At 53.1% G+C, this 26,336-nt stretch overlaps 2 protein-coding genes and 1 long non-coding RNA gene across 7 annotated transcripts in view; 1 reads left to right on the top strand and 2 right to left on the bottom strand.

The window, feature by feature from the left end:
- Nucleotides 1-278: 278 nt before the first annotated feature.
- LOC101935850 (sodium-dependent lysophosphatidylcholine symporter 1-B-like) lies at nucleotides 279-21,577 on the bottom strand. Of its 5 annotated transcripts, none has more exons than XM_024108931.3 (14): nucleotides 16,040-17,327; nucleotides 14,359-14,481; nucleotides 13,801-13,925; nucleotides 12,310-12,442; nucleotides 11,417-11,495; nucleotides 10,418-10,575; nucleotides 10,208-10,298; nucleotides 9,592-9,713; nucleotides 8,392-8,475; nucleotides 7,980-8,063; nucleotides 5,896-6,008; nucleotides 5,114-5,257; nucleotides 4,463-4,639; nucleotides 279-3,383 (listed from the first exon to the last, which is right to left on the bottom strand). In XM_024108931.3, the coding sequence occupies exons 1-14, from the start codon at nucleotides 16,124-16,126 to the stop codon at nucleotides 3,353-3,355; spliced, it is 1,551 nt and encodes a 516-aa protein (XP_023964699.2). In that variant the 5' UTR covers nucleotides 16,127-17,327; the 3' UTR covers nucleotides 279-3,352. The 5 variants fall into 5 exon arrangements, with proteins under 5 accessions (XP_023964699.2, XP_065422377.1, XP_042698555.2 ...); XM_065566305.1 differs by lacking the exon at nucleotides 16,040-17,327 and adding an exon at nucleotides 14,796-15,648; XM_042842621.2 differs by lacking the exon at nucleotides 14,359-14,481 and having other exon boundaries at nucleotides 16,040-21,577.
- LOC135975385 (uncharacterized) lies at nucleotides 14,411-24,292 on the top strand. Its single transcript, XR_010592408.1, has 2 exons — nucleotides 14,411-14,537; nucleotides 15,648-24,292. It is a non-coding gene; the product is annotated as an uncharacterized LOC135975385 (long non-coding RNA).
- The window catches only part of NSFL1C (NSFL1 cofactor), a 14,636-nt gene continuing 11,784 nt past the window's right edge, over nucleotides 23,485-26,336 (bottom strand). Inside the window, exon 9 of the mRNA XM_005304926.5 lies at nucleotides 23,485-25,450. Coding sequence (XP_005304983.1) covers nucleotides 25,288-25,450 — 163 coding nt within the window. The 3' untranslated portion in view covers nucleotides 23,485-25,287. The remainder of the gene's footprint in view (nucleotides 25,451-26,336) is intronic.

Here is a 26,336-nt window from a genome sequence, read left to right as displayed (position 1 = left end):
GGAAGGGGGCATAGCAAGGACTGCCTGAGACACAGAGATGAGCTGGAAGAAGACCTCATTGGTCACCCTTGGTGACACCACAGTGAGGTCTGCACTCAGCAGGGAACAGAATGAGGTGTCAGCTTCTAGTATCTCAGTTCATGGTTAAACTTTACAACCTGCAAAACAAGCTGATTCTCCTTGAACAATTCCCCACCAAGCTGGCTGATCCACAGGGAGAGCTGTGAAGGGAGGCCTTCTCCTGCTTGCAAAGCAAGAAATGCCAAGGGGAGAAAACATTAATGTTTGCATCGGTTTAATACTTTTAAAAATCTGCCTTTGAGTTTATAGTTAAAAAAACAGTTGAAAAATACTGACATCAGAAAATACAAATCTACAAATACAAATCCACCTGTAAGGATGGAGCAGCACAATACACATCCTTCCCAGCCTGAATGGTGCGATATAGCAATTGCAAATGCATCTGAACACAGTTCTTGTCAACCATATGACTTTTAGCATGAGAACTAATCATGTTTCATTTCTTGGCACACAAAGGGCATCAAAATACATAGACAACAACGCTGAATGGGAAGCAACGGGCCATAGCCCATTAGGTTCAAAACACCCAGACCAGCCTTCCTGAACTACATGTCTGGCCCTCGTGACAAAGTAAATGTGATCTGCGTGTAACTGATATAATGTTGCTTTCCTGCCAAGCTATCTGCAGACATCCTGCTACAGCTCTGAGATGGGATCTTCCCCATTCATCGCAAAGCGTGGTTAACTCTTACGCCTCAAGATGTCACTCTAAGGACCAGATTTTCAAATAAAGTGAAAAGAAGAACAGGAGCACTTGTGGCACCTTAGAGACTAACAAATTTATTAGAGCATAAGCTTTCGTGCATATATGCATCCGAAGAAGTGGGCTGTAGTCCACAAAAGCTTATGCTCTAATAAATTTGTTAGTCTCTAAGGTGCCACAAGTGCTCCTGCTCTTCTTTTTGCGGATACAGACTAACACGGCTGCTACTCTGAAACCTGTCAAATAAAGTGGGTGCAAAACTGGGGGCTAATTTGTACAAATACTGCCACTGTGTGTGCAGATTGGGTAGCTGCAAGCTCAAATGTTTAAAGCAGTGGTTCTCAACCTCTTTACCATTGTGGGCTCATATGCAGCTCTCTTTGTGTTATGAGGGCTGCGTCCACACAATATAGATATAGATATAGATATATTCTACCTGTATGGGCCTGAGGATGTCACATGGGCCGCAGCTGTGTGCTGACTGGGCTGCCCGTGGGTTGAGAACCGCTGGTTTAAAGAAAAGGCAGAAAAGGCACTGGCCTGAAAAACAACAAGCTAATGCATGATGCCAAAGGCAATTACATTTTACTTACTGAAAGTTTAGTCACTACAGAAGGGCCAGACCCAACCCTTGATCTCTGTGCGGTGGGACATGTGTGGTATGCTGAAGGTAGTACAACATGCTGATTTTGTAGAGCTGTTCTAGAAACTATTAAAAGTGCAGTTCAGCTGTTTCCATTGAGTGAATTTGACACCCTGCAGATGGCAGGCACAGGGCAGACCTTGTAATAAACCCCGAAGAAAGCAAGATCCCAGGTAGCTTAGTCCATTCCTGTGACCCCTTTCACAGAGAAATTCATCTGAGTGATAACTAGCTGACCTGCCTGCTGATGAACCCGAGGCAGGGAACCATGGTTGGTTTTGGAAATAGTGATACTAGCGGTCGTGTGGTGTGTATACTTCTCCTTTGGAGCACGTGCTTCTCTTTGAAGTTTCTACACTTGAACTTTGGGATCTTTCCGAAGATTAATAGATTCTGTCTTTACAAACACAGGGGACCAGCCCTCTGGGAAACAAGGTGAACTAGGATCATCCTACTGGCCACTCTCCAGGAACAGCATCATGCCAGCAGGTGATCAAAATATTGTAGCTCTCTCTATGGTAGTTGATGAAGGCAGGTGCTTAGCTATTGACAACAGGCAGTGAACCACTTTTCCTTACCCCTCCCAAGCCTCACAACCTACATCTATCATGCTTCCTTCAGCCTTGTCAATAACCGGCAGTAATACCCAGACCTGGTACCCATGTTACAGCGTGTCAGAGTGACTACCTATGCTGTATCTAACCCACAGTTCCAAGTGGCTGAATTCAGCAGTTCTCTTTGGCGTGGCGTTCTGGATGGAGAACAGTGAGTCAGCTGCTCTGCATGGGGGAGGTTGTAATCCCAGGTCTGCGCAGGGCTATAAGGCAACCAACATCCCTACACTGTCACCTGGGCCACTCCCTGTGACCTACAACCTACCAAGGAAATTCCACCTCAGGTGATCTGACTGACAGTGGTCTAGCGATCCCTGATTGGTTCTTTGACCATAGAGACGCCCATGGGGCGTACTAGGAAGTGTCCAGGCAACAATGTAGATTCCTAGCTAGCTACCATACTTCTGAACTCCTGGCACTGACCTTGCTCTGACTCCTAATCAACCCCTGAAAACCCAACACCGACCCCGATACCTGGTATTGACCCTGGACATGATTTCTGACTCTGGCTAGACCCTCGGCTTGACTATTGACTCTGATACTGGTCTGATCCCTGGCTTCAGTTTTGGGATCCCAAATTCTTGCCACTAGTCCTGCCTACCTTTACCTAGGAATTTGACAGAAGTAAATCTTCGTGCTGCAAGGCAGGAACTGATCACCACATGGGGTCAAAAGGACCCATCCTCCCTCATCTCCGCACAGGTACAGTATTACTCAGTCAGGATCATTAAGGAGGTGTTTGACACCTTCCTCTGAAGCAGCCAGCATTGACCATTCCACTATCACCGGTAGGATCCTGGATGAGCTGGACCATCTGCTGTTCTGGTGGGACAGTTCCTCTGTTCCTAATGCGATGGGTGGGTTAGTACAGTGTAGGAGACTTCATCTTGCCAGTTTGATGACCTAGAAATATAGTATGCATACAATACCCTTCCTAAAAAAATTGTATTTCCCCCCAGACTTAGCTCTCAGTACTAATGATCCTGATCTTCCAGAGAGAAACTCTCTCTTTTCTCCCCACATCTCCCCCACCCTGTGGTCCTGTTTTGAGTGTGCCAGAGCAGGCAGAAAAGCGAAAGCTAAGCCATGCAGAACGCAGTGCTGTGGGGTCACGCGGCTCTGCAGGCCTCACTGCACAAGCACCGCAGGGCTGGGCTGGCACAGGGAAAGGCAGTAAGTAGAGCTGTGTCCTTTGTGATGGGGACAATCAGCAACAACAGGCAGCTAAGCCTTTAAATTACACTGATGCATCCTCATGGCCGTGTAGCAATACTGGATTCTTTCCAAGTGAATTTCCCGACAGACGTTCGTTTACCCTGGGTTTCCATCCTTTACCCAATGACTGTTAAAAAAAACAGAAATGAATATGAAATCCAACTTAAAATCCACATTCAAGAGAGAGAGGGAGGCCGCGGTGTTTGGTCCCAGACCCAGTTCCAGTCCCACTGCATCAACATGGAGTGTCCTGGCCATAAACGGGTTTATTTCCTGGCAAATTCTCCTTTTCTCCCCAAACGTCTAGGCATGGGGACAAAAGGGAGCAGAGGTGACAATCACTCAGGCTCAGACACATTTCAGGACCCATATCTCCAATTGTTCCTGAGGCAGCACTGCCTGCTAGCAAATGGGGGGTATTGTTCTGGTCATCCCCATCTCAATGTACAGGGTGCGGAGGAGACATCTGGCGGAGCCATCACGGCTGGCCAGCCATGTTATACCTCCTGAAGCTTCCCAGTTCAGCCTTCTGAAGCATTAGGAGACCCCAAGCTGCCCTGGAACTGGTGGCATAGCAGTGCATAAAGAACTTTAAAAACCCCAGTGTGCTGAAAAAAGTCTAAGGCCTGCTCTAGAAGCACTACATCGGCACAGCTGCACCACTGTCGTGTGTCTGGTGAAGATGCTGTATACTGACGGGAGAGAGCTCTCCCATTGTCATCATAAATCTGTCTCCAGGTGAGGCGGTGACTATGTCAGTAGAAGCTCTCCCACTGCTATAGTCCTGTCCACACCAGCACTTAGGTCAGTGTAACTTACGTCGCTCGGGGGTGGCTTATGCACACCTTCAGTAAGCGGTAGTGTCGACCTGGCCTGAATAAAGACAGTAATCCTGGCTCCGCATCAGGAATCGCTACAGAGAGGAGACTAGAGGGGAGCTCCCAGCTCTTCCCGTCCCAGCCTCCCCATACTTAGGAAAAGGTGTAGAAGTATTTGCTGGCTGGTTGCCATTGAGTGTGGATTGAGATGTGAGTTGAATTCCACTGCAAAGTGGCTAGCATATACTCATGCTGGGGAGTCCTTCCAAGTCAGCCCTCTCCGTTGTGATGGAACCTGTGCTGGGTGTATTAGGCAGTTCTAGTGTGGAGGCTCGAACCAAAGAACTGCAGAACACGGTAAACGCTCCTCAGAGGGCACTGCACTTACCCAGTTGCCTCCATCTCCACCCTCATCTGTTTCCTCCTCTCCTCGTCGATGGGATAGAAGCAGAATATGGCCATGGCAATGAGCAGCAGGGTTATTGGGACAGGGGCCATGAGTATCCGCAGCGTGAGGATGACAGAGGGGTTGTGTGTGCAGTCACTGGCTCTGTAACCTGCAAAACTGAAGAGAAGCACAATGAAAAAAGCACCAGCAATCAGCCATGGAAACACTGGCCTTCGTTTCCCCTAGAAACAGGAGCCCCTGGGCAGAGCGCTGGCAATGGAAAAGCTTACACACACCACAGTCCCAGCAAGTCACGGCAGAGAATTGGAAAGGAGCAAACAGCGACTTCACTCGCAGGTTTGCTGAGCAGGAAGTGCTGTAGGGAATGGCATAGGAGAGCTGGCCATGGGACACTCCCAGCTCATCCAGTTCCAGCCACCCCCAGCAGGAGGTGCTGTGGGGAATGGTATAGGAGTGCTGGCCTTGGGGAGCTCCCAGTTAGTCCAGGTCCAGCCACCCCCAGCAGGAGGTGCTGTGGGGAATGGTATAGGAGAGCTGGCCTTGGGGAGCTCCCAGCTAGTCCAGGTCCAGCCTCTCCCATGGGGTACCTGTGAACCCAATGATAAATAGAAAGTAGATTTTGAGGCCTACTGTAGGCTCATTGTTGATATCCCCAAGGAGAGTCCTCCTGCAAACTTGTTGAAGAAAACATAGAACGAGTAGAAAAAAGCTTCCAGGTTTAGGTAGTTCGGGTTCTTCAGCCTGAAATCATCCACCGCGTCTGGTAGCATGGACCTGGGGATAAAGGTGCTAGTCAAACCCAGCACTGCTGCCTGCCCTCTTCTCTCCTGTTAGGCATTGCTGGGTTTTGACACTGCAGCCCTCCAGCACTGGCCAACGCTTCGGACTATGATTTGGGGGAAAAACACAGTAGGACCCAGGTTTTCAAGGCTGCATGTGCACTTTTGTGCCTAAGTTGAGCAATTGCGCTACCTGCATATGCAAATTAGGCGTGTATATGTGTGCACATATTTGCAGGAGTCTGGACATTGGGCCTTGGGTGCCATTTTGCAGGAGGCAGTACAAGAGAGGAGGTAAGTGTTTCGCATAATGAAAGCAGGGCCACATGCATGCAGCTATCTCTGCATTTTCACGGTTCGCAGACTGATGCAATGCCAGTGCTGTACAATCACTCGGTAACCCACAAACCTCCCTGTCTAATGCCACTCACACCCATGACAAAGGTGCCCATCCCCCTGTGCTCTGGGATTTGGCCACGCAGATGAACGCACCCACATCTAGGCCTTTATCAACCAGGCTTCCCAACAGACTCTCCCTCCCCCCGATTCAGTTTGTTCCTCCTACCAACCTAGCCCTTTAACGGTCCAGGAATGAGCAGCCCCGGACGTGGCTTGGAGAACCGCTCCACTCACCAGGGTAACAAGTAGAGGACAGCCAGGCTGCATCCCGCTAATACCACCATGAAGACGAAGACCAGGAAGTTGTGACTCACTAGGGTGATAACGATGAGGGCAGGGATAATTAACTACAGCAGAGAGAGAGAGAAAAGTGCTTATGCTCCCTTTGGTCTGCGTGCGTGTGGCCCTCACGCCCCAGGACCCAAAGCCCATGCTCCCCACTGTCTCCACACAAACGCCTCCTGGGCTCACGAATACCTACTACGGCCTAAACCTCACTTCTCCCATCAGAGCTGCCTGCATCAAAGAGACCTGCAAGTCCAGTAGCAACTCCGCATCAATGCTTGGACATTAGACTAGTTCTGATATTTCAGTGCCCTCTCAATGGTCTAATACTCAATGGAAGCTCCTCGGGGCAGGGACTGCATGTCTCCTTCCTGTGTCCTGTGCAGCCCTGAGAGCACGGACGGCGCTCGACAGGTGATAACATCATGCTGCGTTAATTACTGAGTGTCATAGGAACCCCCGCAGGAGCAGAAATCACATACGATTCCAGCATAGAAGGGAGCGTGGTGCAGTGGTCTGGATTCCTGGGTTCTGGCTCTGCCACTCTCACTCTATGACCTTGGGTGAGTCACCTAGATCCAGATTTACAAAGGGACTTAGGTGCCTAAAGATGCAGATAGGCACTCCAGTGGGATTTTACAAAAGCCCCTAAGCAGGTTGGGCGCCTGACTCCCGAGACTGTCAATGGGAGTTAGGCACATAACCAGCCTAGGTGCTTTTATAAAATCTCATTAGGGGCCTGCCTGCATCTTCAGGTACTTGAGTCCCTTTGTAAACGTGGCCCCTAGAGGTGAGCACCCACACTGGGGGCCAGGTTTTGAGCATTGCTCAGCACAGTGGATGCAGCCCGAAGGGACTGTCCGTGGTGCTGAGCCCCCCGGCTCCCATTGACACTGACTGCAGGTGTGGACACAGAGCCTTGGGGCTTGATCTTGTGAGGTGTGGGGTGTCCTCAGCAAACCCTGACCTCCCTGGGAAAACTCCCCGCACAGCCCCACGTCCATTCCTTAACCTCCCTGCACCTTCTCTGTACCCATTGCATGGGCTAGCCAGAGGACAAGTTAATTAACCTGAGGGGTGGAAGGCTCTAGGGAGGTGGTGACCAACTTGCAGCCCGTGGCCCATCAGGGTAATCCGCTAGCGGGTGCAAGACAGTTTGTTTACATTGACCGTCCGCAGGCACGGCCACCCGCAGCTCCCAGTGGGCCAATGGGAGCTGCGGGCTGCAGGGAAGGGCTGGCCCGCAGGCCACAGGTTGCCCACCGCTGCTCTAGGGGAATGCAAAGCATTAATCAACTCTTCTTATTCTCCCTGGGTATTAAGGACACCCAACGACCAGCCCTGTGGGACTCCAGGGCAGTATGGGGGAGGGGAAGGGTATTATGCCGCAGTCGCTATACTGGTCACTGCCCAGGCCGTGGCCGCTCGGTTTTACACAAAGCTGAGCGTGCGTAGCCGAGGGATCTGCATGCGGCACGTTCTCTGCTCTCCCTGCACCCAGCTGAGCCTGTGATCAGCCCAGTGACACCTCTTCAGCCAGCCCTCCGGGGCGGTGCTGGTGCCAGCTGTCAGCGAGCCTGTCGCGTCCTGGAGGGTTTGCTGGGGAGTCTCGTGTAGGGGTGCTGGGTCAGACTTTCACCTTCCCCGTGCAGTGGGGGGGGGCGAGGGGAGGGAGCGCTAAAGAGGAGGGGCTCACAGAGGCTCCATTACCAGCTCTGTTCAGCAGGAGACACTCTAGGGAATGGGGCAGAACTGCGTATGGACGTGCTCGTCCCTACTCCGGTGGGGGCCACGCGCAGCAGGGGTCCCTGCGAGGAATGGTACAGGTATAGCACAGGTGGGCTGGGGAGGGGCTTTCCGTTACTCCAGTCCCAGCAGCAGGAGCTGTAGGGAGCAGGGTAGGAGGGCTGACGGGGGGCAGGGTGCCAGTCCCAGCCTCTTCCAGAAGGAGGCGCTGCGGGGGGCAGGGCAGAAGTGCTGTAGGAATTTCAGTTTAAATATCTATTTAAAGTCAGAGGCGAAAGGAAACTCACTGATAGGCCCACGAACAGAGCTGTTTTTTTCCCAAAACGCACCAGAAACCACTGCCAGAAGGGAATGGAGAGGGAAGCCACGACCTGGGGGAGACAGAGCCACAGGGGGAGACTCAGCAAGGCCTTCCAGGACCCTCAAAGCATTCCCCGGGAGACATCCATGTTATGGCGGGGGGGAACATGGGCAGCAAAGATACTGAAATCCATCAGACCAGCCTTGGGCACCGTTATCCCCTCTCCCTGCCCTGCCCACACTGGGGGCTTCAGATCAACCTCTGTCATGCTAGGTGAAAGCGCGGGCGGGGCCCTGGATAGGTGGGGGTTTGACCCCTCCCTGGAGTACACTATGGGGCACCATTGGCATCGGAGAGTGGGGCTGGGAGGGGAGACCGGTTCCGCTGTGTAGACGTACCAGCATGATGAGCACCAAGTGCTGGAACTTCCCAGCCAGCCCAGCAGCATGTGTGCAGAAAAAGGCAAAGATCCCCTGGGCGATCTGGGAAGGGAACATACAGACGCTCAGCGCTTAGCCCCTGGGCCTGCCGTCCGGCCCCGAAGGCACCTGCAGTGTAGCAAGGTGGGAGGTCTTTGCTGCTCCTCGCCATCTGGCTGGAGATGCCTGTTCCGCCTGCCCCCCACTCTCATACCCCCGCTGCTGAATCCTCATCCGTTTTTCCAGGGATCTCAGAACCCACCTGTCCAACGTGTTCTCAGCCAGTGACTCACTCGCTGGCTTCCCACGCCTGCACTTCGTAGCACCAGGCCTTCCGCGCCCACCTGCCTCTCGGGGGCGGTTTCATTTTAAAACCCTGAAAGTTCCTGTGAGTTCGGTGCTGGTGAAAAGAGCCAGATCAGCTGCCCTGTAGACCCAGATTCTCTCTTTGCTCCTGGAGCAGGCACATCGTGGGCATCAATGGAGCAAACACCCCCTTGCCACCTGCCAATGTGCCCTGGATAGACCCCCCCCCTCACAATAAGGGGGCATTCATTCTCTTTGCCCATTCACGCCTTGGTCTCTCTGCCGAGGCTGCCGGTTAGAGGTAGGTGAGGTGGTTTCTAGGATACCAACACTCACCCTTGGGGAATCGGACAGCGAATACGGGACTCATGATGACCAAGAGGCCACCTAACACGGTCTAGCAGGAACAACTTTCAATCGCTGCAGACCGGAGATGGATTTGAACCTGCCCTCTAGAGTTAAAGGCTCTGCACAGGATCTCTTCTCCTGGCCTATTGACCCCCTCAGGGGTCTTATCCCAACAGCCCCACAGCAGGGGCTGCTGCAGCCCGCTGGCACAATCTCACGTTTATTAGCATGGCCTGACGGGGGATTGTACTGGTGGGCAGGGATGGGAAAGGTAGAGCCCGGGGCTAGGCACAGCCTGTCCCACAGGTGGTGAAAGCTCCTGGAGTCTGTGCAGGTCCCTCCTTGCCTCTTCCCACACGGCTCGTGTGTTTCAAGCCACCGGTCCCCCACCCTCCCCCTCCACCGCGGGGACCTGCTTCTCCTCCTTGTTCAGATACTTTTGCCCCAGGACTTGCTGAAAGAGCCCAGCTGCTGCCCAGGCTGCGGTCGCCCCTCACTCCACGCCAGCCAGGGGTGTGAGCGTACCTGGAAGGCCAGGGACATGAAGAGGAAGCCACAGAGCAGCCAGGCGTAGGGCCGGTGTCCCAGGATTAGTCGCAGGCTGTGAAAGAAGGGCAGCTGGGTCTTTCCCAAGGGACTGAGGGGCCCTGCAGGGGTGAGAAGGGAAGTGCAGCAGAGTCACCCCCAGCCCTACCCCCCGGGGACGGTGGGGATTACTGTTCGCGTTCCAGCCGAGAGCCACGAACACTATCCCAGGCCGCCTCGCGACTGAGGCCTTCGCCATGCTTGGCCCGGCCTCGCAGCCTGACCGGGGTTCTGACCGGCCTTGCTCTACCGCAGTCTCATTTTCCCTTCTGCCTTCCCGGCCGAGGGGAGTAGCCTCCTCACAGCTGACATGAACTGGATGGTGGAGGAGGCTGGAAAGCAACAAGCCACCAACTCCCACGACATCGCAGGCTGGAGAAAGTCTTGAGACTGAAGCCCCTCGACCCGCCTCCTTCCCCCCCACAGGCCAGGCACTATGTCTCCCAGCCAGCAGATTCCCAGCTCCCTCCCCTGCAGGACTTGCACCCATCCCCCAGAGCCACGGCCACAGGGCACCTCCCAACCATCGCAGGAGGAGCCAGAGAAGTGACCTAACCAGGCTGCTCCTTCACTCCGAGGAAGAGAATCAGGCAGGCCAGGCAGTAGATCGAGCCCAGGACCACGGAGGCGATCACGTACGCCCTGCGCTGGAAGACAAGAGCCGATGCAGCCGTCACAACCTAGGCGCTGGCTGCAGGGAGCACAGACAGCGCTCTCGCACCCAGAGCTCTGCAGAGGAGCGGGGAGCAGACGGCCAGGTGCTTACTGTGTTCTCCAAGGTGTCGGTGAGCCCCAGGGAGGTGCTGTTGTACAGAGTCCCATTGGGCACGCTGCAGCTTTTCACCATGCTGGCGTGGTACCTGCCGACTATCTGCCCCTGGATACCCGAGCCGACCAGCGTGCTGAACACCTCCACCCCCATTCCTGCCAAGAGCCAGGACAAATGGGAGAGGGGTCAGTCAGCCTTGCGGCCTGAGCCTCAGAGCAGATCCCCTAGGGAAAGGGAGGCCAGCATGTGCCTGGCAAAGTAACCTATTGGCTTTGTGTGCCTGAAAGGTAGGGTGACCAGACAGCAAATGTGAAAAATCGGGAGCGGCTGGAGGGTAATAGGAACCTATATAAGAAAAAGATCCAAAAATCGGGACTGTCCCTATAAAATCGGGACATCTGGTCACCCTACTGAAAGGGTGAGACTGCCCTCTGGTGGCTGCTCACAAAGCAGGGAAGAGATCTACTATTTCTGCCTGCTCTAAAATTTCCCCCTTCACTCCAGTGGTAGAGGCCTAACTTGTTGGAACTGAGGGGCTAGGGGCTAGTCCTGGTTCCCCATGGGAGTTGTTTGTCTAATAAATGCTTCTACACAGAGACTCTTTACAGCAACCAGCCCAAGGCCTGTGTGTGTTCAGGATAACCACACCCCGTGCCGCGGGATATTGCCTGCACCGTGGATGGGCTGATTTAACAAAAGAAGAACTTCTAGGGATGCCACGTGCCCTGAGATTGAGATCCAAGCCATCGGAGCGTCCCTGGTTAACGCTGCAGCCCAGTTACTGTTTAGCTACAATAACATGTGGATCCCAAGTATGGGATTTTTTTTTACATTTTATAAGGTATCAGGTCAAATTCACGCCCGGTGTGACCCTATTACAAACCCAGATTCAGAGACAACACCCCTCTGGCATGGAGTGAGAAGTCACACACTGGAGAGAACTCGCACAGGCCTGGGACTGGGAAGGAAACCCTGCATCCGGGCAGAGACACTTACTGTAGGCAGTGGCCGAATCCCGGTCTCGCTGATTCCCTCCCAGAAACATGGTCAGGGAGGAATACGGCACATGATAGCACTGGGGAGAAAAACAGCTCAGATACCAGACAACTCAGCTGCTTCTCCTCTGCCTGATACTGGGATCCCCTGTCTCTCACATCCCACCCTCTGGGGCAGACACCTCCCTCCCCTCCCGGGAACACTTTTGGTGCAGGAGCTACCACCCTAGAGAACAGACGTGAAAACTAAAACTACTGCCCTAGTTCACGACGTCACTATATGACCAACCAGATACCATGCCCTACAGCGCCCCCTGCTGGGAACAGCTGGGATGGGAAGAACTGTGAGCTCGACCTCCACCCTACAGACTGACCTCCACCATAACCAGTTACCCTCTACCGTGCCCTACAGTGCCCCCTGCTGGGAAAGTCTGGGGCCAGAGCAGCTGTGAGCTCTGCCCACAGCCAGTGGTCTTATAGCGTTCCCTACAGCACCCCTGGCTGGGAGAGTTTGGCACTGGAGTTGCTGTGAGCTCCCCTACAGGTTGAGTTCCTGTTCTCGAAGGGCCACTCGGGCACCTCCAGCATAGCCGAGATTCTGGTACTGCTCGTGTGACCTTGCATGCACGGTCTGTGCGAGGTCACGCCCCCAGAACGTGCCATTTTGAAGAACATGCCACCCCACCCCCACTGGCATGACCTCGCACACACACGGCATGCTTCATCCGTGCTATGGGAAACAAACACATCCAGCTTTGTGTCAGTCCCAGGCAGGGGACAAACCATTTAGAAACAGGATGGTCCAGCTTAAAATGGGACAAACGGCCTGCCTAGCCTGTTCTCTGCAGCAAGGTGAAGACAGCTCCTGACATGCTTAGCCGCTGGCGTCCTTACAGTCATGCTTGTCTGGAAGAAGCAGTACGTGGTCAGGTACCAAAGGAACTTGAGGGAGACAGGCATGGCGTCCGAGGGGGTGGACCAGACCAGGCAGTAGAAGACCACCCCGAACGGCGTGGAGGAGACAATCCTGCAGGGCAAGCAGAGATGATTCAACACAAGCACCGAAGCAAAGTGAGAGTCGGGTTTATTCCTGCCTCATGCACTGGCCTCCTTTGCTGCTCGCCACACCACAGATCCTCCGCTGCAGGATCAGGGCTGCCAGGCGTCCGTTTTTCAACCGGAACGCCCAGTCAAAAAGGGACCCTGGCGGCTCTGGTCGGCACCACTGACCGGGCTGGTAAAAGTCCGCTCGGTGGCGCAGTGAGGCCTAGGGGTAAGGGAGACTCCCTGCCCGCCCTAGCTCCACGCGGCTCCCGGAAGCAGCCGCCAGGTCCTTGCGGCCCCTAGGCACATGGGCGGCCAGGGAGGCTCCACATGCTGCCCCGCCCCTAGTGCCGGCTCCACATCTCCCATTGGCTGGGAACCACGACCAATGGGAGATGTGGGGGCGGTGCCTGCAGGTACGGGGGCAGCCCACTGAGCCTCCCTGGCCACCCATGTGCCTAGGGGCCAGCCAGGATCCTCACCCCAACACCCTGCCCCAGCCCGGAGCCCTCTCCCGCACCCTGAACCCCTCATTTCTGGCCCCACCTGGATCCCACACCCCCAGCCCAGAGCCCATACTTCCCCTCACTCCAACCCCAGCCCGGAGCTCCCTCCCGCACCCCAAACCCCTCATCCCTGGCCTCACCCCAGAGCCCACAGCCCCAGCTGGAGCCCTCACCCCCCCCTCCTGCACCCCAACCCCCTGTCCCAGCCCAGTGAAAGTGAGTGAGCAACAGAGGAAGGGGGGATGGGGCAAGCAGGGGCGGGGTGTTCGGTTTTGTGCGATTAGAAAGTTGGGGCAACCCTCTGTGGGATCAGGGTGAGCAGGGGAGGGGAGCTTTGCTCAAAGCAAGGGAAAAAACAGATAGGCAAAGCAGAGCCACGCTGGCCCCCAGATCTGTTATCACAGCCCCTGCTCGAATATTCGAGGCCCTGATCCAGCAGTGGGATCCATGGGGACAGGGGTCCAGCCACATGGACCCAGCTGCAGGCTCGGGGGTTAAATATTAGAGCAGGAATCCTCTGTATATTTATTGTGCTGCTCACTTCATGGGAGAGCTTGTCCCCTGCCCCTCCCACAGCTTAGCGGCTTGTCTGGAAGGCTCCATGTAACGCAGGTGAGAGCCACTGGGTATCAAACCTCCAGTCACCTTGACTATGTAGTGAATCATGCAGAAATTGCAATTGTTCCAAGGGGACCGATTCTGGCCAGTGCTCCCCCTTTTCAAACTGCGCGTTTTACGCGCCCAGCCAGAGGCGTTGGTCCCAGTCCCTGAAGAGGCTGCACCCGGCCTCCAAAGCCAAATCAACGCCCGTTCTGCCTCAGCCCCCAGTGCTCACCATGGGATCAGCTTGCCAAACTTCCTCCTGGGGCTCTTGCTGACCAGGAAGCCGACAGCGGGGTCTGTAACGGCGTCCCAGGCTCGCCCAAGGAAAAGGATCAGAGAGGAATGGAACGGTTCCAACTGGGAGAGACAAACGGCTGGATCAGGCCACAGCACGCAAGCGAACAAGATCCCAGCCAAAGGCGGAAAGAGTCAGAATGACTCGGCCCTGGAGAGGCCAGCTCTGGGCAGAATTCCAGGCTATCTTTCTTGGAAATGCAATGACATGGAAATCTCTCCCCACCCCCACACCTCCTCCTCCTGCAGCTCTGTGGAGCTAAGGGTCCTGATGAAATCATAGCACTTGAAGCTGTGGGGCACCAGCAAGGTCTTTCCAAGAACACTATCCAGCACCATCAAGGTCTTTCCAAGAACACTATCCAGCACCATCAAGGTCTTTCCAAGAAGAAGCTGCAAGACCCACTTTCACCCAGACTGCCCCACACATACACACTCCTGTACGGAGCCTCTCTGCTTCCAAGCCCCACCATCCTGCGAGAAAGCGGCCGCTCACTTGCACAACGTCCAGTAGGAAAATCTGGAGGAAGAACCCGAGGGCGTTTCCTGTCATCTGGTACGGCGCACCACCTATGGCGTAACAGAGCTTCCTGGAGAAGGGCAGGGGTGTCAGCTGCATCTGGAACCAAGACACAGATGAGCCCCGCTGGCTGCAAACTGACCTGCGCCCAAGAGGTTAGCGACCCTGCTCTCTGCCCTTGCTCTTCCCATCCCTGGATATCCTCCCAACCCTGCCCAGAGCCTCAGCTTTCCCCCAACCATGATCCCTGCCACTGCAGCTGTCACTTGGGCTGAGGACTCCACAATCTGAAGCAGCCACAGGAATTGGTGTGACATGAGGCTCTCCTCTTTCTTCCTTCCAGGCCTGAGTATGTGACCCCAGCCCCCCCACCATGCTCCAGCCTAGCAGAGAGCAAAGACCCACGTGTGCACCTTGGGCTTGAATCTGTGGCCTGTGCAGCATCTGGGCCCGTTCCTGCTAGATGGACTTTTCGGTATCAGCATTTTAGTGGGTGGATGCCCAACTCTGCTAGGAGTCTAATGCAACTTCCACTCCTGCTCTTCCCAGCCTGTAGGTTTCAGTCCTTGTCCCCTGTGCACCCAGGTGGGACTATTGTTAGGTGGGCTTCTGCCTCGACGGCAGGCTGTTGGGATCAGCTGCTTTGGTACTTTGTGGACATGAATCTCCCAAGTTACCAACACTAATGGCTTCGTTCTCCTCTCATGTACCCTGGTGTATGTCTGCGAAAACACCCAATTTCCACTGGCTTAACCACACTCAGAATCTAGCCGTAAAGCACCAGTGAATCACTGATCTGTCAGATAACACTCAGTTTTGCTCTTCCTTTTCCACCGTGGCTTCATGATAACACATAAGTGCGAATTTCACACAGCATCACCGCTGCTGACCCAGGGACAGAATAAAGTCCAGAGTCCACTGGGTTTTTATAGATCGGGGAGAGGGGGCAGGGGAACATTTTAGGGGAAAGGAGATGGGCTGATGACAGAGTCCATCATTCAGCTAGGTGCAGACAGATTTATTGATGCGTCTGGCGGGCCAATTTTCAGAGCTTGCAGCAAAGATCTAGGATCTAGTGAAGTAGGATTCCCTTTTGTTTATAGACAGTTTCACTTTCCGGCTCTCATGCACAAGTCATGGTTGGCTTGCATGCATTGCAGGGAATGCTGAGTTGTTTAACAGTTTCCATTGCAGCTCCGTTTTTAAAATCTCTTGGTTTTGTAAAAGTGTCTCTTCCCCTTGTGCTTCCCTCCCCATCTTTTCAGGGCCCCCAGCAGCAGTGTCGACAGGTCACTCTTCCTTGAGTGGTGCCTTACAACAGGTGCTAACACTCGGCTCCACCTTGCATTGCTGGGAGCCCCTTTCCCAGCCCTGCAGAAGAACTGCTGGGTGCAGGTCAAAAGCGTCTCTCTCACCACCAGATGTTGAGCCACTAAAAGAGACTAACCCCCCAGCACCAGCACCCCCGTGTCTCGGGATATCGCCACGTCTCAGGGCACCCGGGTCATTGGAGTGCCAGCAGCAACCAAATGTAAACGCCCCCCTTGCACAGGGTGTTCTCAGGCTGAGTCATAGTGAAGCCCTTCAAATCCCCCCCGGCTACCCGAGCCAGCGAGATTGCATGGGCCGCGAGAGAGTCTGTCCCCGCGGCTCTTACCTCGGCGTGGCTCGAACTCGCTCCAGGGCTGTCTCCCGCGTGGGTTAACCCCGGCAGCGGCGCATGCCTCGGGCTGTCTGGAAGCATGTTTCCAAACACGCGGCCTCCCTGACAGGCAAAGGGCGGAAGGCTCGAGCCCAGCTCCTAGGTGGGGAAAACAACCCCGCGGCAGTGCCCCGGCGGGTAACAGGAGCCCGGCCCGGGCAGGGCTTAGCTGCCTTATCGCAGCGGGCAGAGGCAGAACCGAAACTGACCAAACCCACCCCGGGGAGGAGCCTAGCGAGCCGCTTGGCTAAGGTCCCACGCTGCCCTGTGTGCGCTTTGGAGGGGGAGAAGCGGGGTTTGCACTGAAACAGGCCAGACCCCGCGAGCTGCCCTGGGGGGCTGCAGATCAGTGGTTCTCAGCCTTGGGGGGCGCAGGGCTCATGTGTAAATGGATATCGCCTGTCACAGCCCAGGAAATAGTCTGGGGGTGCAGGCCCTGGGGAGAGGGATGGGTCCTGCCCAGCACTCGCCCCCCAGTGGCATCTCCTGTGCTGCGGGGTGGCTGGACTGGGCTCTCTGCTCCAGGTGTTGCAAGCGCCTGGAACCCAGGTTGAGGTGCTGGTCAGGTTTGACCCCCCACCCCCCCGACTGGACCAAACCTGGGGGAGTGGAGTCATGACCTGGCTCATGGGGTTGCAGCGGCTCCCATTCGGCCAACCCAGACTCCTGTCCTCATGACAGCTGGGCCAAAGCGGGGTGGTGCTGGGACCCTGGTGGGTTCAGTGCCTGGAGCAAGGGGGGAGCTCAGCCAGCCCTGGGGGACAGGAGCCAGCACAAGGCCCTTTGAAGCATTCTGGCGCCCCGTGGGTCGAGGAACGCTGCTGTAGAACTGAAAGGTGAGGGATCGTCAGCAGCCCCTTCCAGTCCCCTCCAGCTTGGATTAATTTACAAGATCTGGAGAGTTTTCAGGCTGACGCACCAGGCTCCACTAATAACAGCGCCGGGACTGACTCAGAAGCACATCTTTTCATCACCATCCTACTCCCGGCCTGGAGCACCAGCATTACTCATATGGTACCGCAGCCAAAGCCAACTCCGACTCCCACTAGCATACCGAGGGAAGCACGTATCCTTCTACACACAATCTGCTTCATTATACCTAGCAGCAGGGAGGGAGACACTGAATCCCAAACAAAAATCCACAAGGGGCCGGATTTTTCAAATGTATCCTTGTGCACCTGCCTGCAACCCGCACCTCCCCCCACCCCCCCCCTGCACGAGTTGGAGAGCTGCAAAACAGCCGTTGGAGGTCTGGCCCTCAGTGCTTGGCCCCTTTGACTCCCCTGGGGTTTCTGGGGGCAGCAGGCTGCCTTTTCTGTACACGATAAAAATGGAGTTTGTGGAGGTGCTATGAAGCCGGCAGCACAGCGATGTCCATCGCTGCCTGGCTAATGCCACCCAATTCCCTTCCGGCGAGGAAAGCTTTTCTATTCCTCGAGTCAGGTCTTGCTAAGGCCTTTCGTTGTATCCCCACTCACGCCCGCATCAAGCCTAGGCCAGAGGTCACTAGAGGTAATGCAGACCCAGGTGGTCGTGTTTGCAACCCACTCAGGCTTGACAGGCTGGGCCAGGGTGAGCAATTGTAAGAAATGGCACCAACCTTCTTCTGCCATTACACTGGGCTACTGGGAGCTCTCAGGGCTGCGGCGATTAACGATGCCGTGCACCAAGGCCCGGAAGCTGCCCGAGCCAGCTCTTGACACACAGGGACCGTAAGAACAGCCAGACTGGTCAGACCAATGGTCCAGCTAGCCCAGTAACCTGTCTTCCAACAGAGGCCAGTGCCAGGGGCTTCAGAGGGAATGAACAGAACAGTGCAATTAATGAGTGATCCATGCAGCTGTCCAATCCCAGCAGCTGGCAGTCAGAGGCGTAGGGACACCCAGAGCACGGGGCTGGGTCCCTGTGAACGTTCGAGGGAGAACGCACTGCAGCAAGAGAGAGGCTACAGCGATCCCGTTTGCCTCGGTTTTGGTCTCAACTGATTACAGAGACATTTGGGGATGGGTGCGAAGGAATCTGGACAACGGCTGCTACACTGTGTCACTGTGTACACACGCAGGGCAGACCAGACCCTCCAAGAAATTACCATCAGGCCAGCCGGAGTGGGTCTGGCCTGGAGAGACGTTTCAAGGCAGCTCCTGACTCAGGAACGTGCTCCCGAAGGAGTTCCAACCAGAGCTAATGAAGCAGCTTTTCGGAGGTTGCAGCGAGGTAGAGGGGCTGGTTACTGCGGAGGAATCCTGCCAATCAGCCCTGGAGGTTCTTTGCGGCGAACCCAGTGGCAGCCTTGGGATAAATTACATCTACCAGCCCCAAGAAGGCAGGTTCCTCCCCGCCCTGCCCAAGAGAGGCAACAGCAATATCTTCACAGAGCTGCAGCAGCCTCCTTCATGGAGTTTGTGGGATGAATGTGTGTGGTCATGGCTGGGCGTGAGGAGAAAGGGGATGGACGTGCAGGTGCTGTGTGTGTCAGGCTCTGGGCAGCTGGTGTTGAAGATTAGAGAAAGCACATTCCACCAGCTCCAAGACGGACTGAATGCCTTTCAGTCACTGGAAAGATATCTTTTACATAAATTATTGACTGCCGTAAGCTTTGGCATATGCATTATTTACCTGAGTGAGAACAAGAACCACAGTTCAACCCTTAGCATAAGCCAGTTCACTTCAGGGTTTTTTTCCTTCCTCGTGTAAACTGAAGGGCTTAATCCAGTGTAAAAATGCCAGTTGGAAATCCCCGCTCCTCCACACAGAGGTGTGAATAGAAAGGCCCAGCTCTTCACCATTGTACATGTGCTAGTCCTGGTCTAATTTACATGCATAATTATTGCAATTGCACATGTACATTCAATTTGACAGCTCTGAGGGTGTTTGTATGGTTGCTACAATGGCAAGCAAACCAAACGAAGGCGTTTGTACGTGCACAGTGCTGAATATCTGATTCCAGTTACAGGCTTTTCAGTCGCTCAGATCTCCATTCAGACATACAGAAACCTGTGTCTAGAGAGCAGATCTTGAAAAGGACCCAATCCTGCAGCCTTTACTCATGCAAGAACTCCTATTGACTACCATAGTTTTGCCCAGAACCTCATTTAAGTCCCTCCTTACATGGCTTGAGTTGCTTATAAACGTAACCGTTCTGCCAGATGAAGCTGGCAGGAAGAAGGGCTGGGTTCAGTATCTACTGGTTCCTCTTAACAATACAAAACGGAACCAGCGTGAGCAGCCACCCAGTAATCTGTGAAAGTTAACCCCCCCCCCCCCGGGCACAATACTTCCCCTCTCACAAGCACTGAATCGGTGCACAGCAAAGAAAACTTAATACAAAGGGAAAAGGAACCAAGAATCCATTTGGGAAAACACCACAACCATCATTCAAAAACATCACTAAGAGCAACCTCCACCCCAGAGTACATTGGGCGGTGTCCTTTGCCTCGGTTTCTCACCTTGCGGTCTGAGAGTCCAACAAATGTTCCTTCGACAGCCCACTGCCCTCTCCCTCCACTGCACCGCGCTCACAGTTGCTGTCCTTGGTCAGCAAAGACCCAGAGTTCAGAGGGGGTGAGGCATCAAGCAACACCTCAGCTGCTGGAGCCATCATTACAACTGGGCTGTCCCTCCCAGGACTGTCCCTACCGCGGGACATCACACCCTGCGGTTCCGCCACTTACCCCAGCTCTCAGCAATTTCAGCGTGCAGTGATTTCGGCAGGTAGTGGGGAACCGCACTACTAGTGCAGACTCGTTCACAGCAACACTGTCCGGCCCCAGGTCTCAGGCTCAGCACGCGGGTGTCACTGATCACTAGAGCTAAAAACAAGAACTCGGTGGAATCCCGTCAGCTCCGGCTTTACTCAGTGGACAGAGAGGATCCAATGGTACCTAGGACTCCTTAGGCACAGCTCCCACGTAGGGACCTGACCCCACCCTCTCCCCCTTTCATTGGGATTTGGCATGCCTGCCCCTTGCTTAGTGAGCGAGGATCAGTTTGGACAGGCAAAGTGCAATTCGGCTGCCCTTCGCTCAGACAATAAGGGTAACATTTCATTACCTTTGCACTCAATCCCGAAGTGATCTGTAACACACCACCAGCCAAAATGGATCACTTTGGCCAAGCAGCTCCATCATGCTCTGCGTCTAGGTAGAGGAGCGGTGTTCACGCAAATACAGTCTGTTCCTGAAACCTTCTTCCCCCAGCTCCTCACTAGACGCTGGGGAGAGCTCATTCAGACCCTGCTCACATAAACGTGAACCCAGACGGAAGAAGGGAAACGCAGAGTTCTGAACTCTGGTCTTTGCTAGAGAATAAAGGAGAAATTACTTAAAATAAGTTTGTAGTTTAAGATGTGTAAGATTTGGGACCTTGATTTTTAGGCAGTTCACATTCACCGCTAGAAACAAAGCGTCTACATCTAGGGGCAGGGGGAGCGGAGCACTGTATTCCTTCAAACGTGCAACAGGCCTGTGAACATACCCGCAGCTGCAGACGTCTATAAACATGCCTGCGCTTGTTTAAAGGGCCCGATCCAAAACCTACTGAAGTGAACAGGACACTTTCCACTGACTTCAGTGGACTTTGGATCAGGCTTCGTGTGTCCTACTGTGACTTACTATGTGCGTGCACACCCCTTCTACGGCAACTTAATTCCAAAGGTGGCGAGAATTCAACGGCAATTAGGCACGGGAGGTGAAGCTGGTAAGGCAGCTCTATTTTATAAAAGCCGAAAGCCCACCACCAATAGACTGAACTTCAAAAGAGCATCCTGGGAGCGGGCTTTGGTTTTTTAGAGGTTCTATTTAAACGTGTTATGCTGGGCAGCAGCATTTAGGTCAGTTTCTAGTTCTAGGAGATGTGGTGTGTTATGATCAGACACTTCCTCGTGAGCAGGAGAGTTTCACAATCCTAAACTAAATAGGGCTGATGATAGCCAAAGGTAACAATGATGACCTGCTACTTTAAAATCAAATCCTTAAAAAGAGATTCTAGGTCCATCCATGTTAAACAAAACAGAAAATATGCCCACTGAAAGGTAACCTTCGAGCATGTCACATCGGGGTAGTGAAGCCATCTACCATCAAGGAGACCCTTACTTGGAAAGAACAGAGGTAGAAGCAGCATATAGCACCGCAAAGGGGAAGTACAAGCTTCCTGGACATAGGGGAAGAGCAGAACCTGCTCAGAGAAGGGCGGAGAGGTTGGGCCTCAGCTGCAGAAGTATGTGAAAAATGTGCAGTTATTAGAAAGGGAGGAGGAACAATGAACCAAATATGGAGGAGGCGGCGCATGAGAGAGTCCTGTGATTCTCACCTCTTGGAGGAGACGGCCATTGCAGTGAGAATGCTTGTCAGGGGAGTGGGAACATTTATACAGCTACGACTGCCAACCACAAACAGAACAGTCTGAGTTATTAAACTTTGAGCAGTATCCTCTCCACTACTTCTCTCTCTCTCTCACTCACTCACACACACACGCACAGAGCAGTGTTTACTCTTTACAAATAAAGCTCAGCAGACCTATGGGGGGGGGGGGGGGAGGGTCTCACATAAACATACACAAAAAACCTGGGCAGAAATCAAGAGGTGTAAATTCTAACATGAGAAAGTGAGTTTTTGCCAGGGTGCATTATGAACCAGGAGACATGCAGGCAGAACTCTGCTTGGGAGCAGGGAGAGAGGAAATCGGCTGCTTTAATAATAAATAAGTAACAATCCAGTGTCTTGGGCCCTGAAAGAGAAAAAGTGTTTTTAAAAAGAAAATGAGACAGCAGCATGAGTCTGACTCTCCATCGGTTTTATCAAGTGTGGCACAGATTAGCTTCCCACCCAGAAAAACGGCAGAACATGAACACCTGAAGCCCGCCGAATCTACCCAGGAGTGCAGGAAAAAGGCATTTTTGCCCTCCGAAAGCTGACTCTGTTAATGAACGGACCTCCCAGCAGTAGGAGTTGCAGAGGCGAGAATTCCCTCCCTCCCCTGCAGGGAGTAGTTCAGAGTGAAGCATGCAAGGCCTGCAATAACAGGTTAAAAAAGGCAACTCGCCATCCCACTGGTAAGAACCGTTGTGTGCTTTCCAGCCCAGTTTCACCTTCTACCTTCGTCCACTCTGGTGTATTTTTAACTTTTCGGTCTCCAGCAATAAGCCTCAGTAATTGTCCTTTGTCTATTATTAATATTGTCTATTGAAGAAGACAAGCTACAGTCAGGAAGATGCCACGTACAGGATAGCCAGGTGACTCTACGAGCCCTGCCGGGTCAAAAGTGGTAGCTATAGAAGATCTATAACCAGGCTAACAACATTTGCACTGCTGTGCTCAGACAAACTCTACACAGCCCCGCAGGGGGAGATGCTGCAGACATAACCAAAGCTCCCATGAGATGAGGACTACACATTAGTCGGAAAGCCTGAGAAGAAGGGAAGGAGAATTAGCAGAGCACGGCGACAAGGAGTCTATTAAACTAGGCTTCACCAGTGTGTGTGAGAGAGAGTTACACCTTGCAAAGCTCCTCCGAGATTCAGAGCTGAAAGCTCCTGGGCAGTTCAATGACAGAGATGCTTCCCACTAAAAACCGTGGCAGCAGTGCCACCCTTTGGCTTGGAGAGGTAATACACTTTTCATAATGTACCCCATCTACCCCAAATAACGAAACCATCACAGCACATGGGATTTCAAGGGTTCGCATAGAAACCAGGCTACAAAACTAGTTCAGTTGTGCAGCAGAACCAGACTAATCCCGACCCCAGTCTGAAGCAATCTAATCTGAATCACGCTGAGTCGCTGACACGCATTATGGCACACCCATCCTGTTTTCTTGGAAAACCACCACCAGTTAGAGGGGAAACGGGGGATTTATCTTCCCGGCCTCTTCCTTTGCTCAACTCCTCTAGCTCCGCTCAGGCAGTTGCACCCTCTGCTGCACGCGGGTAATTACGTCTGCACTCTCCCCAAAGGGCAAGCTGAGGCGAGCCTGACATTTGGCGGCATTACATCACAAGAAGCCAGGCTCATTTGGGACAATTGTGAGATCCAAGTTCTCCTTTGACAAATCGCTTTGAAACAAACATCCTGGCATGCGGCAGCTCTGGCTCTACTCCGGCCCTGGGGAAAAATCCACCGTCATGCTCTTTTGAGTGCTGATCACACAGATGCCTTATCCTGAAATGTGACATCACCACTTACGGCATTAAACAATCTGTGCAAAACCCCAATGCCACAACTCAAAGTGGCTCACCGTCAGTGGAACGGCAAATACTGCCAAGATAGTAACGCCAAATTAGCTGATGATTGTTCTATACGGAGCAAACCTGCTAGTAACATCCACCTAGAGGGCAAAAGCAGATGCCAGCTGTTCCTCAACAAATGTGGACAATTTCATGCGTCACCTTAGAAAGGGTCAGAAGACATTTTCCTATTTTTTAATGGTCACTTTCACAATAATTTACAACGTTTGCCGTTACGTACATCATATAGCCATTTAATCATGAAAAATGCTAATTCATTCAACCCCCAGTAGGTCTGCTATCCACTCCCCTGCCTCTGTTGTGCTCGATGCACCTAGCCAAGCACGTTTCTCACGCTGAACTTGTGGAGCCCGCTGACCCCTCCCCCGCGCAGGCATGCCTAGTGCTTGTTCTCTGCTCATTGCAAGTACCAAAACTGAGGAACAAAAAACTGTGAAGCATCAGGGGAGGTAGTTACGGAGCTCGAGCTCTACGCTCACGCGTGACTAGGCCTGGAAAATGGGGTGCATGCTCTAACAACTCATGTGGTCACAATTCAGATACTTGCATCAGAGCGATACTACTGGTCTCAATATAGCATCTCATTAGCTGGTGTCACAAAGCCGACGGTTCAGCACAGCTGGCCGGCTCTGCACGGGCTAAGTCCAGAACACCGAGTCAGACGCGAGAGGTACTGGGACGTGAGGTGCACTAGGTGGCAAACCTGCATACGCTACGCCTGGCTCAAGCTAATCCCATTAGTCCCTCATTTCTAGGAGCACCGAATTCACCCCCAGGATTCGTAATAAAAGAAGAGACCTGAGCCCAAAATGCAAACAATGAAACAGACAAAGAGTAGAGGACTCCAAGTGTGCAGTTCTACTGGTCCTCAACAAATGTGAGGAAGTAAATTAAAGGGTTAATCTCTTCCCCACAGCCTTGAGCTACGCTCAGGCCATTCCTAGCAGCTCAACAATTCATTTTTTAAATTCCTTACCAAAAATCTCCACTTTGCATGAAGATCGAGTGGATCCATCTTTATCACTTTTCACTTCCACAGCAGATCCAGCATCCTGCCCTCTTGGGAGCAGGCTGTACTTCCCAAAGCCACGAGGCAGCCCAGCACACAGCCAGGCAAAACTGCAGACAGACAGCCTCGCTTAATGGAGGGAGGAGAAAACAAGAGAGCAGGCTGGATGCCGTGAGGTAGAGCCCTGCACTGGGCTACTTTTTAACCCCGCTCTCGCTAGTGTGGCGGTGGGTCCTGCAGGACCCCAGTCCCGCTGCAGAGCTCTACACTAGTTCCACGCAGGGCTCTCTGGTGAGGAACGTCAGAACCTGTAGTTGGGGCTGGGGGAAATCAGAACTTTACTTCTGAAAAAGGATGAGAAAAGCACTAATCTTACACCTCTACATGCAAATCCAAGCTTTAACCCACATACCACACAAGAGAATTGTGGCTCCCCATGGCTCTATCGGCTAGTGCTGGTGTTATAGCAATGTCAGTGTCAGCCTGGCAATCAGATCACCCATTTCTGGGATGGTTTTTATTGAACACACTGAAACAAAGGAAGCGTTTTGCATAAGGCCCGGGAGGAGCGAAGAGTAATGGGTTGCTATAAGTCGCTCTTCCCCAGCATGGACGGAAACTACTTCCTTTGAGCTCCCTTTCACCAGACCTCCCTCCTCCTCTACAGTTAGTAACGTGATCCATACAGCAACCGTGACAACTCCAGTGGGAGAATTTCTGGCACAACAGGCTGCAGCCCCTTTCAAAACGGGTTTGTTTTGTTTATTCATTTTAAAGTCCACTGATCATCACAAAAACATGGGAAATGCAACTAATGAGAAAAAAGTCCAACCAAGATCTAAGAACCCAGAGCTACAGGTAGATGTGACACTGTGCTGCATGGCGCAGGTGCGCGTACAGGACGGAACGACACATGCGCGCAGCAGGTAGACGTGTGAAGAGAGATGGGTTCCATTATATTAATCGCTGGACGATGACAGCATTGAGCAGGTTGGCTTCCTTCAGGGTTTGGTCCTCGTCAGACAGCTCTTTATTCGGGAAGGTGGTCATGAGGACAAAGCTGGTAGCAGCCATCGCTGGCCGGGCATCTACTATGAAGAGCCGGATGTCACGGATGCTGTCCAAAGGGATCAAACACACAATGGTGACCCTGTTATTTCATTTACTGCACAAATGTGTGGGAAACAGACTAACCTTACCTCTCTTCCCGAAGATGTAAGCCCCTGCAATGTCACGGCAGCAACACTGCCAGCAAACGGCAGAGGCCACATTAAGCAGATTTCACATTTAAACTACTTTTAAAGGTGACTTTTCATTTTCTGTTGCACATCTATACAGACACACAAGTCCCCTGAAATAACACATGAAACTGCTTTCTACCTATTACAAGTGAGGCTAAAGGCTTTGAGCATAAGTTGTGGTCACAACTAAATAGTCTTTGGGCTTGTCTTCACTACCCGCCCGGATCGGCGGGTAGAAATCGATCTCTTGGGGATCGATTTATTGCGTCTCGTCGGGACGCGATAATCCATCCCCGAATCGACGCGCGTATTCCACCAGCCCTGGTAGGAGTAAGCGCCGTCGACGGGGGAGCCGCGGCGGTCGATTTGTCGCCATCCTCACAGCGGGGTAAGTCAGATCAGATGCGTCGAATTCAGTTACACTATTCCCGTAGCTGAATTTGCGTATCTGAAATTGATTCCCGCCCCCGTAGTGTAGACGTAGCCTTTGTAACTTCCTGCCTTAAACACGTGCAGTAGTTGGTGGCTGTACTAGCAAGTTTTTAATACCTGCAGATCACCATGGTGTCTGGGCACATTGGTGACTCAAGAGATTCCTGGATGTATAGTTTGTAAAATGCTTTGGTATCCCTCCCTTCAGGACAAAAGGTGCCATGTAATTTATAAAGTGCTGCATGGGCAGGAGAGCAGCATTCTGCGTAAGTGCAGCAGATCACAGATTATCTGAACCCTTAGGGGGCATGACAGCATTGTGGACAACAA

Source organism: Chrysemys picta, chromosome 13, assembly GCF_011386835.1.
Source record: "Chrysemys picta bellii isolate R12L10 chromosome 13, ASM1138683v2, whole genome shotgun sequence".
In the NCBI taxonomy this organism is placed as follows: Eukaryota; Metazoa; Chordata; order Testudines; family Emydidae; genus Chrysemys; species Chrysemys picta.
Note: the sequence above shows the minus strand (reverse complement) of the source record. Positions and strands in the feature narration are given on the sequence as shown.

Coding starts and splice junctions, on each gene's coding strand:
- LOC101935850 (XM_024108931.3), bottom strand. CDS start 16,126: ATGCTTCCAGACAGCCCGAGGCATGCGCCGCTGCCGGGGTTAACCCAC. Junction 13,926..14,358: donor TCCTACTGGACGTTGTGCAA/GTGAGCGGCCGC, acceptor TGTCTCTCCCAG/TTGGAACCGTTCCATTCCTC. Junction 8,476..9,591: donor TCATGTCCCTGGCCTTCCAG/GTACGCTCACAC, acceptor TTCCCTTCCCAG/ATCGCCCAGGGGATCTTTGC.